At 39.7% G+C, this 19,033-nt stretch overlaps 1 protein-coding gene across 13 annotated transcripts in view; it reads left to right on the forward strand.

Moving 5' to 3' along the window:
• Positions 1 to 19,033, forward strand: part of PARD3 (par-3 family cell polarity regulator) — a 455,490-nt gene that overhangs the window by 321,846 nt on the left and 114,611 nt on the right. For 9 of the 13 annotated variants that reach the window (XM_065628469.1, XM_065628473.1, XM_065628470.1 and 6 more), the window contains one exon: positions 14,894 to 15,004. The exons of 3 other annotated variants lie outside the window; for them this stretch is intronic. In XM_065628469.1, coding sequence (XP_065484541.1) covers positions 14,894 to 15,004 — 111 coding nt within the window. Of the gene's footprint in view, positions 1 to 14,893; positions 15,005 to 16,834; positions 16,908 to 19,033 lie in introns of all 13 variants that reach the window. One more of the 13 variants, XM_065628481.1, reaches the window with a different exon arrangement.

Below are 19,033 nucleotides of genomic sequence, written 5' to 3' on the forward strand. Positions count from 1 at the left end.
ATTAAGTCATAGTTACTTGAGGCACTTAAGTTGGCAGCTGCAGGACAGCTGATCCTTTTCTAGAAGGAAAAGCTCCAACTTATGACTGTGTTTAACTTCTCGGGAGCAACGACCTGTGTTCGCAGTGTGTTGGCACGCTGGTGCCTCCTGTGAGGGTTTCCTTGTGTCCTACTGTTGTGCAGAGAAGTAGTCGTTAAAGACCGTATAAAAATATTTCAGTGAAAATGGCAAAATGGGTATAAACCAGTATGATTTCTGCAAGAGAATGTACCAGGATAGAAATATTCTGTGAGCCCCTACATTCGCTGAATGTAGGAGGAAGATAGTGGGTATAAGGCATTCAGGGCACTTATTTAGGCTTTTAAGTTGTTTCAGGGAAAAATAAGAGGAACAAAAGTTTTATAGAAAAAATAAGAGAGAAAGAAAAAGTAAAAACATAATTCTAATAGGGTATGCAAGTTGTATTTCCCCTATTTTGAATCCTTTGGTGACTACTTCTGGAGGGGAAAAAAAGAATTAGGAGGAACTGAAGAGATATTGAAAATGCTGCGCTCTTAGAGTGATTCAGGCAGGAAGGGATCTCTGCTTGGTTCAACTCGTGCTCACAGCAGTCCAGCTTCAACATTTCATCTGCTTGCTGAGTGTCATGGCCAGTTGAGTTTCAAACATCTTCAAGGATGGAGACTCGGCAGCCTCCCTCAGCAGCCTGTTCCAGCACTTCACCACTCTCCTGGTGAAAAGCATTTGTCCTCGGTAAAAGGAGATGGGAACAAGATACACTGAATAATCACTGGTACAAAAAAAATCTGATTCAATCAACATGTACTTGTCCTTCTCATGAAGCAAAAACATGTGGATGTACAATAAGGTTGTCATTCAAAAAGTTTACATTTAAAAGGATTTTTGTGATTTGTGACTCAGGGAATCAGTCCCTCAGGGACTTACTGCCCCCACAGTTCCCTGATGATTTGAGGTATATTTACGTAATTCCAAAATATTAACAAAATTTGTAGTATATCATGTACAAAAATGTCTTTTAGAGATTGTGTAGAATGACTTCTGTATCAAGGAGCTGCTTTTACACTATAAGTGCGAACACCTGACTGCAATGTGCTGCAGTAGGTCTGACTCATTATGTCAGTATTTTATGGCACTCAGGTAAGCACGTTTGCAGAGTTGCACTAAACCTTTTTGATGTGCAATAACATTTCAGTAGTTAATGTAGTGTTCCACTGCACATTAACTTTTACTGCTTCTGTGCAAACTTACAATAAGCAGGAGAGCAAGAAAAGGCTGTAGATGTTTGTAAAATAGACCCTGCTGGAATGCATTCATTTAATGAACTAGCTTTACAGCGTATGTTTGGGCTAGCTGATGGTATGATTAACAGTAAATTTTGAAATGTTTGCTTCTGCAGAAGATAAATTAATAGTTTCTACAAATGTTAACACTTTTTTTCTGGACTTTTTTGATGTCAGTCTTGTAGCTCTGAGTCCTAAAAGGACAAAGAACTTAGCATGGTTTCATGGAACTACTTGGTGTTCTTAACTCTTTTCAACAAATACAATAGCATACTACTGATACAGCTGTTTTAAAGGGTTTGTATTATACATTGAAAGTATGTTGCTAGCACTGCATTGGTAGTGAAATTCTCTGTTAGAACTAGTTCTGTAGATATATTAACTCCATAGACCTGGCTTTGTCAATGGAATCTGCAGACAGTTAGTATGTTGTTTGTGCTTGCAATACAAAAAGCTCTGGGACTTTAGCAAGTTGCTTAAGCTTTCAAGAGTAACTGTTTCCTCATTTTAAGAATGGGATAGTACCTTGTCCATGCTACTGTCTCCAAGGCCTTTGATGTCCTGTGGTGTTTCCTGTGTTGTAGAAATACAAAACATTTGTATGCTAAAAACTTACGCTATCTAGTGCTTCCAGATGCTACCGTGGAGTTTAGTTTGAAGGTGGATGGATGAGTGAAAATATATGTTTTTTTCTGCTATGCTGTTGTAGTTAGCACTTAGTAAGAAAATGTCTAATCAAAGTTTATGGATTAGCTCTAAAAGTCCTGAAAAAAAGAGGATTTAATAACAAAAATGCATCTAGAATCTTAGCTGTATCAGCATTTTTGAGTACCACAATAATGAAACTAGTATATTTTTATACCAATTGTAAGTGCTTCTAGCATATTCAACATCAGGTGTGCCAGCAGTAGTTAGAATGCAAGCTATTACACTATTCAACAGCAACAAACCACAAATAAATCTCAAATATTTCACAATGTTATTATAGATGCTATCTTTGTCTTTAACCTGTAGTGCTAAAACCCTGGAATTCAGAGCACAACATGCTGCCACAAGCAGGAGTTTCAGGTGTAGTGTTACACCTAAAGTATTTATTTTCTCTGATGTTGCTGAGCAGGTAATGATTCCAACAATATTACCACCTGTAACTGCTAGGAGTCCTGATATCATCTGTGGAGCTCCAAATACTTTGATAATCGTTTGCCTTTTCTAACTGCCAGAGGAAGAAAACTGCTTCTGTAAGATAAATAAAATGTGAAGAGCCAGTGCCATTTTCATTGTTGTGTGTTTTGTGGTTTGGTTTTTTGTTTTGTTTTCCTTTTTAAGGTTTATGTTATGCTATATATTCAGAAGAAATAGTAAGATGGCAGTGATAATTGCTGCATACCGTGTACAGCACCGAGCATGGGCAGAGTTGAACTCATTTGGAGAAGAACGTCTCAGGAGCGGATATCTTTGATGTCAAAATTGGGTTTATTTTAAACATCATCTGCCTGGTTTCTAAATAAATATAGGCCCAGTCACTTCTTATAGTGCCTGAGCATGTACAAATGAGAACAGAAATGTCACTGTGCATGGGGCTGGTCCAAGTCTGGGATCTTCTGTGCCTGGAGCTTATTTGTATGGTGGCTGTAATAAAAAACAAAATAAGCCAAAACCACAACAACAACCCACCACCCCACATCTCTTGCCTGTAACTAGTCCCATGCAAGTCCTGGTTTTTACACCTTTTCAATCTGAAATAAATCTCTGCTCCCAGCTTGGCCCTGAAATGATCAGCGGTGTAAATCACAAGTGACATGGTTATTTCAAGTGCAGTTACCATGCAGACAGCCCCAGCTCTGGCTGCTGGCAGGTATGGGATGCCGGCTGGCTCTGGGCAACCCCTGCGCCAGCTGCTGTGGGGACTCGCTGCCAAACCGCCCTCCCAGCCGTGACACACCTGAGTCTTGTTGTGTCCGCTCCAGAGCTGCTTTGTTCTGGTGCTGCTGCAGCAGTGCACAGTCTCACTCTTCATTTCCCACCCAGAAGATTCTGTGTGCGTAAACTAAATTTTCATGCCGCAGGGCAGAATATCAGCTGATAGAATAGCCAGAGGTATGTGAAGCCAGCAGTGGCATGCTAATATATGCTAACGAGAGGCTCGGCTCAGGCTAAGTCTTGTGCCTTAGCCCTGTTTTTGTAGCAAACTTTCAAAATAGTGTACCTGTTATTTTTTGCCCTTTGTTTTTATGACAATGTCATTTCAAGGCCATTCAATGTAGTTTAATTTACTTGTGCTCTAGAGCACCTTGTTAAATTATCCTATTGGCACTATTTATGTATTTTTTTCTAATTAAAGTTAATTTTTAATCCCCTAAAGAGACTTAGGTGGCACTGTGGAACACAGACTGGGACAGGAGACCATAAACTGTGGCCATGGCCACCAGCGCCCTGGTGTCTGGTGCTGTAGCTTAGCGAGAGGAGTTACTGGTAGGTGATGCAAGGGTCCTCTGAGAAGCAAATGCAGCTGCATGCTTGTCTGGGTTTTAAGCACATTTTCTGTACACTTGTCCCACTGATCCTACAGTGTTGTCTATTGTGCTCTGCTAGAAATTGTCTGTGCTTTCCCAACCTCCTCTAAGTGTAAATATGTGAATGAGGCTAAAGATATAGAGACGTCACCCATTGCTTAATTTACCCCACAGAGGTTATTTTCTAGGAGATGTGTATCAACAGAGATTTTCAGTAATTGACAGAGAAAGTGCTGACTGACTTATTAACATTTCTGGGTAATGAGATCTGTAGGGAAGTTTTAATCTTTTGAAGGTTCCAGATGAACTGCCAGTAGTTTGATTAACTTTTTGTGTGTCTGTGTTAACCTTTGCTGATTTTATAAAATGTAATTGCAAGTCTACAAGACTAAGTTGTTGGAATAATGTTACTGCAATTTCTTGGTCTAACTAGCTGCTGTATTACATTTGAGTCCTTGTTTCTCTGCCTGTTGCATGTGCTTAGGAAGCGTCTTTACTGATTTTCTTGTAGCTCACGTTTACGTAAGGCATGCCATGCTCATAATATACGCATGCAAAGCTGTAAAATGGAGTTGTGAGGACTCTGTGTTACTGAGGTGTTTTTTTCCTTTTCTGCCACAAAAGCATTGACGCAAATTTCCCTTGCAAGTTTCCTTTTGTCTTTTTTTTTTAACATTTTCTTGAATGCCAGTAAAATGAGTGGGTTTTTATAGAATCATAGAATCATAGAATCATTTCAGTTGGAAGAAACCCTCAGGAACATCGAGTCCAACCATAACCTAACTCTGGCACTAAACCATGTCCCTAAGAACCTTGTCTAAACGCCTTTTAAACACCCCCAGGGATGGTGACTCCACCACTTCCCTGGGCAGCCTGTTCCAATGCCTGACAACCCTTTCTGTGAAGAAATGTTTCCTAATATCCAGTCTAAACCTCCCCTGGTGCAACTTGAGGCCATTTCCTCTTGTCCCATCACTTGCTACTTGGGAGAAGAGACCAACCCCCTCCATGCTACAACCTCCTTTCAGGTAGCTGCAGACAGCGATCAGGTCTCCCCTCAGCCTCCTGTTCTCCAGGCTGAACAGCCCCAGTTCCCTCAGCTGCTCCTCATCAGACTTGTGCTCCAGACCCTTTATCACCCTCCTGTGCACTCTCTCCAGCACCTCAATGTCTTTCTTGTCATGAGCGCCCCAAAACTGAACACAGGGTTCAAGGTGGGGCCTCACCAGCACCTAGTCCAGTGGCACAATCCCTTCCCTAGTCCTGCTGGCCACACTATTCCTGAAACAAGCCAGGATGCTGTTGGCCTTTTTGGCCACCTGGGCACACTGCTGGCTCGTGTTCAGCCGCTGTCAATCAACACCCCCAGATCCCTCTCTGCCAGGCACTTTCCAGCCACTCTTCCCTGAGCCTTATGTTTCATTAGCATTTCTTATAAAGTCTGCCTTTAGACCAGTACCCATTTTCTAAATTGGACTTCTGTAGGGTGGAAAAAATCATGGTAACCAGATGCAGTATTTGTCTCTGGCCTGGCAAAGTGTTAGATTTAACAAAAGAAGCTAATAGAAATGTTCAAATTGACCCTTCTCATCATTTGGACTTCTTGGAGCACAATCAATCTCTCATTATTATCAGAGTTATTCACGCAGAGGCAGAAGTGCTAGTATTTCTCATAATCAGCCCTTGAGCCAGATGTAATTTGCAATTTTGAAGCATTGTATTTTGAAACAATAATGCATTAAAATGAACAGAACAGGAATTAGAAGTATGGTTGTGGAGCGAACATGTTGAAGAGTAGCCATGGTTTAAACACTTTCTCTAAGCACTTTTAGTGGACACTGGTAATTAGAGGCACACAAAGCAGCGTTATTAATACTTAAATTGGTCCACAGTTTTTAAACTAATCTGTGGAGTGTGCCGAATGCAATACTAGAAGTGTGCCCACCTCGCTGCGTGGCTGCAGGGCTGCAGTTGTTGGGGAGAGCACTGGGCCGAGGTCTGGGACCTGCTCAGTGCCAGCTGGACGAGAGCTGGTCGGCTGGTCCTGGCACTCGGTGCACTGGGAAGGAGCATTTTACCCCAACCCCCAAAAGAAAAATTGCTTATGCTATAGAAGAATAGCTACATTGCACTTTAGATTCAAAAATAGTCAAGCACCTGTTAATACTAGGCTGTTGTTGATGCTTAGAATTTGGGACTTTTTAAATTTTTTTTTTATCCCTCTGTGTGTGGTATTACGTATTGCAAAGGGTGATATGTCTGCTTTTATGTATGTAGCCTCTGAAAGATGAGTTGACGTACTAGAAGCCTTCACTTGAACTTTTTCAGGAGCCTGCTCTTTACTTTGCAAGTGAGACTTTATGTTTTCGTAACTTGTATTTACAGTTTTTCAATCACTGTTTAACATCTTACTGCCCAGTACTGAATTACCTAAGAGGGCACTGGAGTCTTGATGGGCAAATTCTGTCTGAGAGGGGGGACAGGAGCATTTGTAAGTACACTAAATGACAGTAATGAAAGGATATGTTGCCCATTAGGATTACATTATCTATTAAAAGGCTGAATTAGCTTGGCTGTGTCACATGTATGAGCTACTTCATTCACTGACAAATAGCACACAGTGTATCAGATTTAATCTTGAGGAAAGTAACTTTGTCATCAATAACCACTCTCTTTTTTGAATACATACACAACAATAAAGAGTTTTTGCCACACAGGCAAACTTTAAAATGCTTAGACTGTGATGAAACTTTCATTAAAATATCATGTACTGCTTCTGTGGTTGCTCCCATCATTGATGATTGCTAACATACTTGTATCTGAGCAGAAGCTTTCTTTTTTATTCCTTCAGGGATGCCACAATCCACAGTTTAACAGGTTTTGGCTGACCACTATGAAAATGAGTTATTGATGGTGACTTTTAGTACATTGTGATATTGCTTACTGAGCTGATTCAGCCATACAACAGAAGAATCTCTTGTGTGTTTGTTGACTTGATGCTATCTTTCAAATATTATCACTTTAAAATGATCCCCACTTCCATTGAACTTCTCAGCCTGTCTTTTAACTGCAGTAGTTTGGATTAGTTCTTAGTTTTTGTCTTATTTCCTGTGACAATTTATTTATTAATGCTGTCAATGGCTCCAGATAGCTTTAGGCAATCATGAGTAGCAATACAAGAAGATTATCTTCTGTTTAGAAATTTGCAAACAGATGGTCTCTCTGTAAAAGAAATCTGTTTTTAAAAGTTCCACCATTTTATGATGAAAGTAAATATTACAAATACTTAAATTGTGAAAAGAGAGTGACTTGGTGTGAATAATATTCTGCCTGTTGTGTCATGCCTTTCAGGAAATTTTATGAAAATAATTGAATGAAACCTCATGACATGTCTCTTGGTTTGGCATCATACCTGTTTTCTGTGAAGTTGGGATAGTGACTCACATAGACAGGCAGATTAAGCATCAGTGGCTGGAAACAGCTACCGATCCCATGTGTTGTTTCCACTTCTTCCCAGGAAGTTGTGGGAATCGCCGGTGATGTTGCACATGAAGTATTGTGATCTATGTCCCGTCCTCACAGTTGTTTTTGAGTAGCCTTAGTTTGGTGAGATGTACTAGAATCTGCACCTGAATGGTGCTGGAAGAAATGGTTTTTAATGTTTGGAAGGTGAGTCAGATGATGGTGGTAGAAACGTGCGAATATGTCACAGAAGAGCTTCATGTGCTCTACAGTATTCATGCACAGGGTGGCAACTTCAGAGAGGGCTGGTAATTTGGAGTGATAACCACTTTGGTTCTACTGGTTTACATTTCTGTGTTCGCGACCAAGCACGTGAGTTTCTCTGTTGCTTGAAGGCAAACTTAATTGCTCTGAAGAGGTACAAGTGTACCTCTCCAGAGGTATTGGCCATTTTCATGAGTTACTTGTGTTCTTTTGTAATTCTTGTTTGGGGACAATAGAGTTCTCCAGGAACCCTCCTGGCAGGGGTCTTTTTGCTGAACCTTTCACCAGGGTTGCTGCTTTATCAGTTTTAACATAGGCAAGGAAACCCATGGGAACGAAAAGTTATAAATGTCCATTTTGACTACGCCCACAAGCTCCTACCTGGAGGTGCCCTCCTCCTGCTGCCTGTACATCAGTGCTTCTGTATCAGCCCAGGGCAGCGTGGCTGCTGAGTCACTTAGATGTGATAACTGGCTGTTTCTAGAAATCCATTGCAAATATGTACGTTTCCACTTACAAGCTTGTTTTTAAAGACAGCACTTGCACAATTTTTTTGTAAGGAAGGCCTGTAAACCCTGAAGTAATCACTAAGCAGGATGATTTTGTTTGTGTGCTGTTGAATGCTTAGGCTTATTAATTTTTATTTTAGGAACAGAATGTTTTTGCGTGTCACAATAATCTTTTGCAATATAAATCTTATGATTGTGTTGATACAGCAGGGTAAAAAAGATTAGAGAAATAATTGCAAAATCCTTTGAGTAGCGTTAGGTTCTGTGTGTGTGAATACTGTTAGCTGCTATGGGGAAAAGCGCTTGCCTTGAAGACAGAAAGCACTGATAGAATAGCTCAAGATGCTTACCATTTGTTAATTTTTAATGATGGTCTTTTTTCTATTAAGGAACATAATGCTACTGAACTTCTGTCTCAATCAATTTTTTGTGTTTTTTCATTAATCAACTAATGCATGTTTCTTCTGTAGCTCTTTATACTAATGAAATATGTGGATGATTTGGCAGACGACAATGATCTCATCAGTAACGCATCAGAGTAAAATCCATTTAGCAGATTATATTTATATTATTTTTGTTATATCAAGGATACTGATATATATTTTTTTAAACTGAAACTATTTTTGAGATAAGTTGTGAATGTGGAATTTCCGTTGCTATCACTTGTACATCCTTCTTTCTTAATCTATTCTGTCTTTACGTGTTCTTTATGTCCACATGTGTATTTTGTATACATTTCACATATTTCATATATATGGCATCCTTTTGTAGCTTGAGCTTGTTCGGTAAATGTTCTGCTGCACTGTCTTCTCTGTGGAGTGTCACATTGTTTAGTTGCTCTGATGCGTTGGCCGAAGCCCCTGCAGGCACTTGCTAGTCAGAGCCTCGCTGCCGAGTGCCATCGGCTTTGGTTTGGGCTACCTCCTAGTTGATGACAGTCATTCAAGCAAGTGAGCTTGAAAGTAAGCCAGCTAGGGACTGACAGAGAGGTTTGGGTATGCATTTTAGCTTGATTAGATTTATCCAGAGTTCACGGGATTTCATATTTCAGGGTCAAGCTTTGGGCATATAGGTCTGTGTTCTCATCTTTTTCTTAATAGTAATGTGACAAACTAGTATCACAGGGTCTGAGGATGGTCCTTTCCTCTGATGTGACTTGGCTGTTATATTCTAGAGATCATACTTTTTAAAAATGGTCCTCTTACATTTTTTTAATTTCTTCACTAACTGTGGTTGCTATTGTTGGCTGAATTTGAGGATTAAGTCTGTGCATCTGTGAATATGACTCTGAGCATTTACACTTATCTTGAAACTTTCTCTAACCCTTAATGTAAAAAGAGAATTAAAAAGCTATAAATTAAGTAGAACCCTGGAGTATCTTGGCAATTAGAGTGAACAAGATTTCAGCTGCTCACTTTCATCAATTTCTCACACTCTCGGATAGACAGGGTATTTTTAATTTACAACCTGTATTTCAATTAGTCATAGAAGTTTCTTCTTAAAGCTTTTGCTTATTTAGTTACAGAATGTAATTAAACTACTTTTTAGCTATACTTTTCATAACAGGGTTTAGATGAGAGAGCTAGTGAATAAACTAGCGCTTACGGGAGGTAGTATTCCCTTATTTTATAAATATTGTTGCTATTATAAGGAGATTATTCTATAACCATACAGTATGTGTCCTCCAGGAAGTATTAAGCTATGTCTATGTTTATGAACAGAAAGGTAATTCTTTTATTTTGGGGGGTTTGGAGGAAAATGTGCACTTTCCTTTTGCTCTTAATTTTCCAACATGAGTAATAATGATCTGTGCTCTACTTTTAAGAATTCAAACTGGGGGAAGTGGCAGCCACAGGTCAGTGTTGGGCTGCTGTGGCTTCTGCTGCTCCACATTATCTGGTGTAGCTTTAGCATTAGAACTTTTTTCGTCATTAATCTGTTAACTTTGCGAAGCAGTAGTGTGTGCAATTCGGTGCACATCATGTGGCAGCTTGTGTCTGTGCACTGGTGTCTTATGCACTGATTTAGGTAGGGCTTTTATAGCTCACAGGCAAATAGTTGGCACTGGATTTAGCAAATGACAGGAGCTTGGAATTAGATTCCCAGACTGTCTGAACATCAGTGTCACAGATGTTCCTTTTCTGCACTGTTTTGTTTGTTAATTCCAACAGTAGTTCTTACCTTTGTTTTTTAAACACTGTCTTCCTTTTGACTAATGCAAAGTGCACTGATGGTGTATAGATCCTGAGCGGTGGAGTTCTCATGTCTGCTTCAGATGGCAAGTTGTAATTTCATTTGCATTTTTAACAAGTGCAACAAGTATCCCAGCAGCCAGTCTCACAGCAGTGAGAATGAGACCATCACAGGTTCAGACAAGAGCCTGAAAATCTCCAGGCGCTTCAGGCACTGGGTCCCCAGCTGCGTGCAGCAGAGAGCAGCTCCCGCCTCAGTGAAGTGAGCAGTGAGGGCTGGGGTCATATTGCTTGGCAGTGTCCTCAAGGCCATGTCCTTGCAAAGGTCTGGAGTCTCTCTGACACAGGACAAGTGGCCAGTGATTGCTGTTTTACAAGGGAGATACTGTTAACAATTGCACTTTGGCAGTTTCCAGCCTTAGGCTGTTATCCTTAAATGAGAAGTCACTTCATTGGGGAAGTTATTATGTGGGTGTGCCATGACATTCCATATATGCTTTATGGAAGAAATAGTATTGGGAGCAGTAAGGTTCCAAAGTTGCCATGGGTCGTATGTGGGACAAACATGCTAATTCCATCTCCCTTCCTTTTGAGTACCTGAACTCTAAAGAAGTAAGCTTCACAGGGGTGCAGATGGTGCATTTTGGGGAAGATGAGCCAGATCTTTTCCCTGGGCTGATGCATTCAAATTAGGGTGTTTTAAATACCAGGAGTAATTCTGGGGACCTGACTTGGCTTCTTTTGACTATCACAGCTGCTCATGGGCCACTGGGGAGCAGCAGGGAAGGGCTTTGCCACTGGCTGTGAAGACAGCGCAGGTGGCTATAGGATGTGCATTTGGTGCTTTGAAAGGATATTGCATAGACTGTTTGAATTTCAGTGGTCTCAGTACGCTTATTTTTTTTTTCTAAGTGTCCTGTTTTATTTAATATTTATGAACCAGAGTAGGAGACATCTACCTGAGGAAATCAGAAGGACTGGTGATTTTGAATAGCTTGACACCAGTGTAGTCACCAGAGTACATAGCATTATACACTTGAGGGAGTTTTAACAGCTCACTTTAGTGGTGTGCCTTACTATTGCTGGATGTTGCTCTTCTGTAATTAAACTTGGCTTGAATATGTATGTTAAATAATTTATAAATGTCTGTTATAAATTTGGTGGAGAGGATGCTGATTTGGGCTGTGGGTTTCATTATGACTATAAATCGTACTTCATGAAACAAACACTTTTAACAGAAATAAATAGCAAGCACATTTACTGTTAGCAAGAGTACTCTCACCAAAACCCTTTGAATGATATTTGGAGTGGAGAGTATTGACCTCTCCTACAGAAATAAAAGGGGTGTATGTGTGGGGGTGTGTGTATGTACGTATGTATCCCCATCACAGTTCTTTTAAATGCCTTTCTCGAGTCCTTGGTGGAGCCAGGAAAATGTTTTTCTTTTGTTTGTGTGTTACTTCCACTATTGTAAGCTGAAGCTTAACAGACATGCTGTTAGACTTGTGTTCTCAGTGGAAAAGAGAAATTTGAACTTGTAAATATTTTTGCCCAGAGGTCTAGCCAAAAGTGTGCAGAAGTGTTCAGAGCCAGCATCATTTAGGGCAGCATATTTCCAAACTGTTCTGCAGCTCCATGACTTATGAGTATCATGGAGATGCTATCTGTGTAGGTGATGCTGTTAAAAACATGAAGCCCCAATCAGGGAGGGAGAGGACAACGTTGATTATTTGGGGTTTGAATGTGGGGACAGTGCAGTTAATGTTGCTGAACTTATTTCAGAGAGTGGTGATTATGGCAGATAAATCACTCTGCGGGTCACAAAGTCCAGAGGAAGCAACTTTGCAAGACCACTGCGGTTTATCCTCTGCCAGGCTGTCCACTGCCGGGATGACCACAGAGCTTGTCAGAGACGGGCACTGGAAAGTCTCCTCTCGGAGCTGGGACAAAATGGCCATCCTTTGAAAGGCCTGGGAGAGGACCAGAGATGTCTTCTGGAGACTTTGTCAGGATTGTCCCCAAAGGCAGAAGGAGCATACATTCCCAGATGACTGGAAGAAAACCATGAAAGACAAGAAAAGAAGGGTTGTTGCCACAGCTTGCTCATGTGCCAAACCCAGTCGAACCCTCCTGCTGCTCCGAGCGCTGCCCGTGCGGGAAGCCCACCCGCCACTGCCTGTGGTGAAATGCAGCACGAGCGTGGTGGGTTCTGGACTCGGACGACTGGATCTGGAAACTCAAACTATCGATTTTTGCTAGGTTTGCGTTATATGTTAACGTCAGAAGTACTCTCCCCACAAACATGTGGCCTGACCAGACATCGACTAGATTTCTTACAAGGATTATTAGAAACTTCCTGTGTACTTTATCTTTTTAAATAAGGTATTGATTTCAATATATTTCTGCTCATACTTGCAATGAATTGATTTATAGTGGCAGAAATTCTGTTTTGCTGCCAAAACCTGATGGGTACTAACTAATTCAATTTTCTCTTTTTTTTTTTAAAAAAAAAAGAAACCACCAGTTCTTCTTCAAAAATAACCCAGCTACTCCAGAATATGGTTCCTTTACTTTGCCTGACATTTTGAATGGGGCAGGGAAGGGCAGGAGACAGAAGCAAACGCAGGCATCCCAGAGATGCTGTGCTACAGTACCACATATGTTGTGTGTCTCTTCGCAGCTCTGTGTGTTGTGTCAGTCAGACCCCTGCCACCCGCGACACGCTCTGTGTATCAGGGTAAAATGGCTCAGTTCCACTGTTTTTCTGCCAAAACTCCTCCCTTGGCAACAGGATTTAGGGCTATTTTAAATTAACCGTTCTCTTTTGTCTGGTGTACGACATCCAGAACTTGATTTGAATCTCTTGTGTCATCAGTGTAAATGTTTTGTATAATGGTTTTGACTACTCTCTAATAAATAAATGGACATTTTAAAAGATACACGCTGGAGTTTCTAGTCACTCAATTTAAGTATGTCACTTTTACAAATAATATACTATAAAAGCAGAGACTTTATATAATATTTTGTGGTTCTAAACCCTGTTATGTCCTCTGCCTTTCCCTTTTCAGATGATTATTAATGAACAATTTCAGTTTTCATATGCCTGAATTACTTTGGAAATGAGCAATCTGGGAACTGTTGAGAGAACAGCCATGCACTCGAAAGTTTGTGTACACACCCCTACACTGTACTTATGTGTTGTTGTGTTATTAAACAACTGCCCTAAAGAGCCATAAACATGGTTTCACGGTGTAATATCATCTCTTGAGTGAGTGGCCAGAAATTAGTCTTTCTGCAGGGCTGCTGTGTGGTACGTACTCAGCCCACACAATGACTTGGTGCTAGAATCAACGGGAACAAAAGGGAAAAGATTATAGATGCCTGGTGGGCTCTAAATATTTTATCAGTTTACGTCCATAGGTGAGAGGAAGGTTTTAAGAACTCTGTGTTTCATTTCAGTGTTCCTGAGCATTCAGACTGTCCTGTTGCACCATTGCTGGACTTGGCACATTTCAGTACTTTCATTTCACTTTTGATGTGAACCTGAGTGCGAAGTGCCCCAAGTGTCAGTCTGCTCTTATCTCAGTGTTTGATTAAAAAAATAAATAAAATTCTTGCTGCTTTTGGTATGATGAATTATCCCATGTTTAATAGGTATGCATTATAATAAGATACTGTTTAATAAATCTGTTACCCTTTCTGCTTTAAACAGAAAATTGCCATCTAAACTTTAGATGTATTTAAGGGCTATATTTAAGTGTGTGTTTAGTTAGCTCTATGTAAGAGTCATTCATTTCAGAATAGGTCTGAAATATCTAAGAAATACATGCATTTTTTTTCCTAATAATAACTGAGTGTCTCAAATGCCAAACTGTGCTCTCCCTGAAAGTCTAAAAGTAAACAGTGGTATCTGCAAATATGGAATAATGTAAAATACTTGAAATGTAGCCGGCAGAGGGGAAGAGGAGGCATGAGGAAGGCAAACACAGGGTTGGCAGCATCCCATCCATCTGGGACAGCCCAGCCAGCTCTATCCCTCAGCCCTCCTCTCACCCACCTTGTACTGCAACACCCTTGGGGGAAAAGAGTCATGAGTAACGAAGTTTTAAAAAAACCCTTGGTGCTGAAAAAGAATAAATTTCCATTTTTGGATGGTGTCCACTGCGTGGTGACACTGGTCTTGTGGGGCAGGTGTGCAGAGTGGTACTGCGCATCGGGCAGTTGTCACATACGCATCTCCTGTGTGTGTGAAAGCCTTCACTTGATGTAAACTTGAGTTGTGTTCTCTGGCAGTGAGAGCGTTGAGTAAATTCTAAAACATTGTTTGATTGTGTATTTAAGAACAGTGAACTCAAAATCCTAGGAAAAAAAAAATGCGGTCCTATTATTTTTTGTTGTTGTTTTGGTCTGTTCTTTAGTGAGGAATTCCATAAACTTTTAAGAGGAGTGAAATAAAAATAAAATTTAAAAAAACTATTAAAAAAACAAAAGGCAGCCTGAAAATATTAAAACCTGAGATTCTGAGGTGTTTGCACTTTCCCTTCGTGGTTTCCAAGCAGCCCTTCTTGGAGGACTCTCTTCGTTGTAGGAAAAAGAAAATACAGTTTTGTTCATTTCACAAGTTAGATTCTTTTTTTGTGTGTTATTAACAGGTTTGGCAAACATCGCAAAGATGACAAGAGTGAGAAAACTGGTAAAATAAAAGTGCAGGAAGCTCTTACTTCAGAAGAGGAGAGAATACGAATGAAGCAAGAACAGGAGAGGTAGACTTCAGTATTTGCTTAAACCTTGATAGAGAGAGTTTGTTTTTTAAACTAAATAACTGAAGTTCAATTTTCACTGATGAAATTTCCCAAATGTTGATATGTTTATATACTTTACATAACAAGACAAAGCTGGATTTATTCTGGACGTTAGTATCTTTGGCTGCGTTAAGTATCTTTTATAGACCCAGAGCTCCTTTCCTTATTGAGGAGACTGAAGTAATAAAATGAAATGTTTTCTCTATATATTCTATAAATGATTTTATTGACATTTTCAGAAAACAAATATTTATATAGAATGAAGTATGTTTTGTATTTTTCTTCAAAGTCTGGCATATGTAGTTTTTTCATTGATATATTTAGAAATGACCTTAAAATTATACTTACCAGTATATTTGTCACTGGAGTTCAGTCTATTTATGTGTTATGCAGTCTGTTTATGGAATGATATGTATATTAAACTGCTAATTTTAAAAATGAGTGGTGAGTACCTCTATTTTTCCTTGTCAGCTTCCCTTAACATGAAAAACGTATGTAATATATATGTCATGTGCTCTTCTCAATATTTCAAATCTACTTTTCGTCCTGTCTCTTGTAGTCCTAGATATCTGGGGCCTGGACTCTGGTATCTCTTATATCAATTTAGTCAGAATCTTGGAAAGCTTAGGGATAAATTACTAGTATTTGGGGTGCTCATGGAGAGAATACCTCTTGAAATAGACATCTCTTCAGTAATGAGACAAATTTTAAAGGATTACAAAGTTTGAATGCTGAATGGTAAATAGATTCAGACACATTTAGCAGTGAAAGTGAACTATGAATTGGAATGATTTATCTAAAAATTATGCTATAGCTCAGCCATAAATTGAGGATTGATGCAGGAACCACGGAGGGAAATTTCGTTGTCCTTGTGTAGGAGCTATGACTAGTTAGTCCTAATGATCCCTTCAACCATCTTCTCTATGCAACTTGGTCTTCTGTGAGAACAGAAGTTTATATATGATGGCTTCATCACTAACAGCTCACTGCAATAGCAGAGCCGCAGTAACTCGTGTGTAGTCTCCTCAGTTAAACCCGAAATGGTTTGCTTTGAGCTCTTTTAGGGTTGAGTGATTTATGTCACAGTTAAGGCAGGCTAGGAGTGTACATTTATTAGTTAATGAAGATCAGCAGTTACTTGTTAACTGCAGAAACTTTGTGATCATCTGTTTGGATTACATTATGGGAAATGTTTTACTCTTTAACAGACATACTAGCATAAATGGATGTAAAAATTTATTCATGTCTTTCTCCATCTATTCCGACAGTAGAGGGTGGCTGGATCACAGTGCTTCGTTATTTTTTTCTTCTCTGTTTTTTATTTTCTCTTTTTTTAACAAAAGTGAAGCAGAGTCATTACATTTATTCCTGGTTTTAAGAGTAATGTGCTTTCAGATTAAATGGTAAAGGGGGATCCTGGAACTGAAGGACATTAAGTGACTTTGGATATGAGGGGTTTGTGCAGTCAGCTTCCCTTTGCACATGGGCAGGGCAGCCGCTTTGTGGATAAACTCACCCAGGGCTGCAGGGACGTTGAAAGCTGCCTCTGTCGCTCCAGCCAGCTCAGGGCAGGGGGAAGCTTGGCCACACATGCACAGTACTGATCCCTGGCTTAATATGCACTGCAGAACCCAAAATTGCCCAGCATGGAGGGTTTCTTAGTACCCTTAGGTCCCCAGAATGTCTGCTGTATGCATTTATTCAAAGAAGAAAGACTTGAGGTTTGAGTTAGTAATGTTTTCTCTCTCTTTGTTCTCTCTCTGTGTCTCTCTGTGTTTCTGTCTCTCTCAGTAAGAATGGTGAGAGCACAGACTGTCCATGTGGTGATGTAAGAGAGGTTGCAATAGTCCCGCTGGGTACCAAGGTAGAAATATGAAATTATTTGTATAGCCCCCAATGCATGGGGCAACCTCCTTATCTCTGTCCATCAAGTTATGCTAACCAATTTGAATCTTTCCTGGAATCTCACGCCTCGTGTGTCGTAAAAACAATTTTATGTGTTCACTGAAACTGCAGAAAATGCATGCGCCAGAACTTCGTAACAGCTCGATGTTATCATAACACGGGTCCTCTTCCTCCTGTTACTCTCTTTCCCTAACAGTGTATTTGCTTTCCTTTTTGTTATGTCTATAAGAGAATGCGAGTTCTTTGGGGTAGTGGCATGTACAACTAATAAAAGACAATAAAATAGCAACCAAATGTGTGAGGTGCTTCCTTCTGTTTCTGAAAAATTCAGACATTGATTTGGTCCATAGAGACTAAATATTTTTGCAGTTAGATTGCACAGCATTTCCTTTTGATCCTGTAAAATAATGATGTTAGATACACGCTCTTAATGAAGAGAACCCTTGCAAATTAACTGAACAATCCCTCAAAATGCTTACTAGGAGACAGAGTAAAATACTACTGTCAGTGTTGGTTCATAATGGCTGCTATTTTAACTTTGTTTTCTGTGGGTTTTTTCCTCCTTGATGTTTTTAGCAGTACAATTCACTTACTCTATTTTACTCGGTATTTGGTACTATATACCTCTATAATGATGCAATACTTTGGGGAAATAGGTTGGATTTAATGAATTTACTATGTATGAGAGGCTAGGAGCAAAAATCCTTAGGGAGTCAGAGAACAAGTGTATCGTCCATTAAAAAATCAATCATGCCCACGATTTTATGGAATTCTTATGCCTTGACTTGGTAATTTTAATAGTATTGTGCTTACAATAGTATTTTCTTTAAAATCTGAAAAGTAGTGTTCATATTGATTATAAGACAAATAAGCAAATTAATGTTCTTCAATTTACCATGATTAAAATGAATGAAATTGCCTTTTATAAACATATTACTACTAATAATTTCTTATTAAGGAGCATATCTCTTAAACTATATATGGTACATGTTTACTGACAATCTTAAAGTAATTTTGAACAGAAAATGAAATTATCTAGCTGAAAATAGAAGCAGCTTTCAGTGAAATAGAATACTGAGGCAATTAGGAGTGTCATCTGAGGAGACCCACCGTTCTTACCAAAATTGCTGTAAAATGCTTGCTATTTGTAAATTCTCCAAATGTTGGATTAACTCTTCATCCAAGGCCATAAGACATTGTCCCTGTGTCACCATTCTTTAATACTGGTTTAATCCAGGAAAATAAGTCTGCTTGCATTAATCTTACCTATCTGCCAAGCACTGATGTGAAAATGCAGATGTGCCCTGGTGTGCTGTTAGGCTGCTTCTCCCAGCAGTGGCACCAATCAAAGCCTTAAGGCAAAACTAAGCAATAGGTTTTCTGAACTTGTCCTCATGTCTCCTAAGAAACAGACTATACTTGAGTTAAGTCAAATAAGACCTGAATTCAATTATCTGTTCCTGTGCCAGACCACAGCTCTTTATATATATACTAAAGTGAACCCCCTCTTTGCCATGCTGTCATCTCGTCCATCACTGGGTTACTAAAAGTGGGTACCACTGAGATGCTACATTCACTTGGATACACTGAGAAAACAGCCCTGAGCCCTTCTTGCTTTTGTTATAGAAGGTCTTTTATCAATTCCAGAGTCTCCTGATGCACCTGAGGTTGGCCGATCTTCCTAAGAGTAATATCTGGGATTTTGCAGACTGGGGATGAATGGAATAACTTAAGCTTTCCAAGATATTCAAACTGCTTACAGTCTTATGCTGGCATTGCTATGTAGGATAGAGTTAAAACCAGATTTTGAAACGTTTGTCAATGACCAAGAGGAATCAGTGTTCCTACCTGGTTAGTTTTCATATGAATGGTCACCTTCTGCTGTGCTACTGGATCTAAGCCTTTGGAAGCCCACAGACATTTCCACTTTAGAAACTCTCTACATCTAGTCTTCGAGGGTCCCCCGGGATAGGGTTTTCTTGATATGGAGCCAGTGTGTTCATTGGTATCCTGCAACCTGATTGCCCTGAAATGTTTCCTGACTCCTTCAAGACTCCGTAGTCTCTTTCTTAGGAGATATGAAGA

Source organism: Caloenas nicobarica, chromosome 2 (assembly GCF_036013445.1).
Source record: "Caloenas nicobarica isolate bCalNic1 chromosome 2, bCalNic1.hap1, whole genome shotgun sequence".
Taxonomy (NCBI): domain Eukaryota; kingdom Metazoa; phylum Chordata; class Aves; order Columbiformes; family Columbidae; genus Caloenas; species Caloenas nicobarica.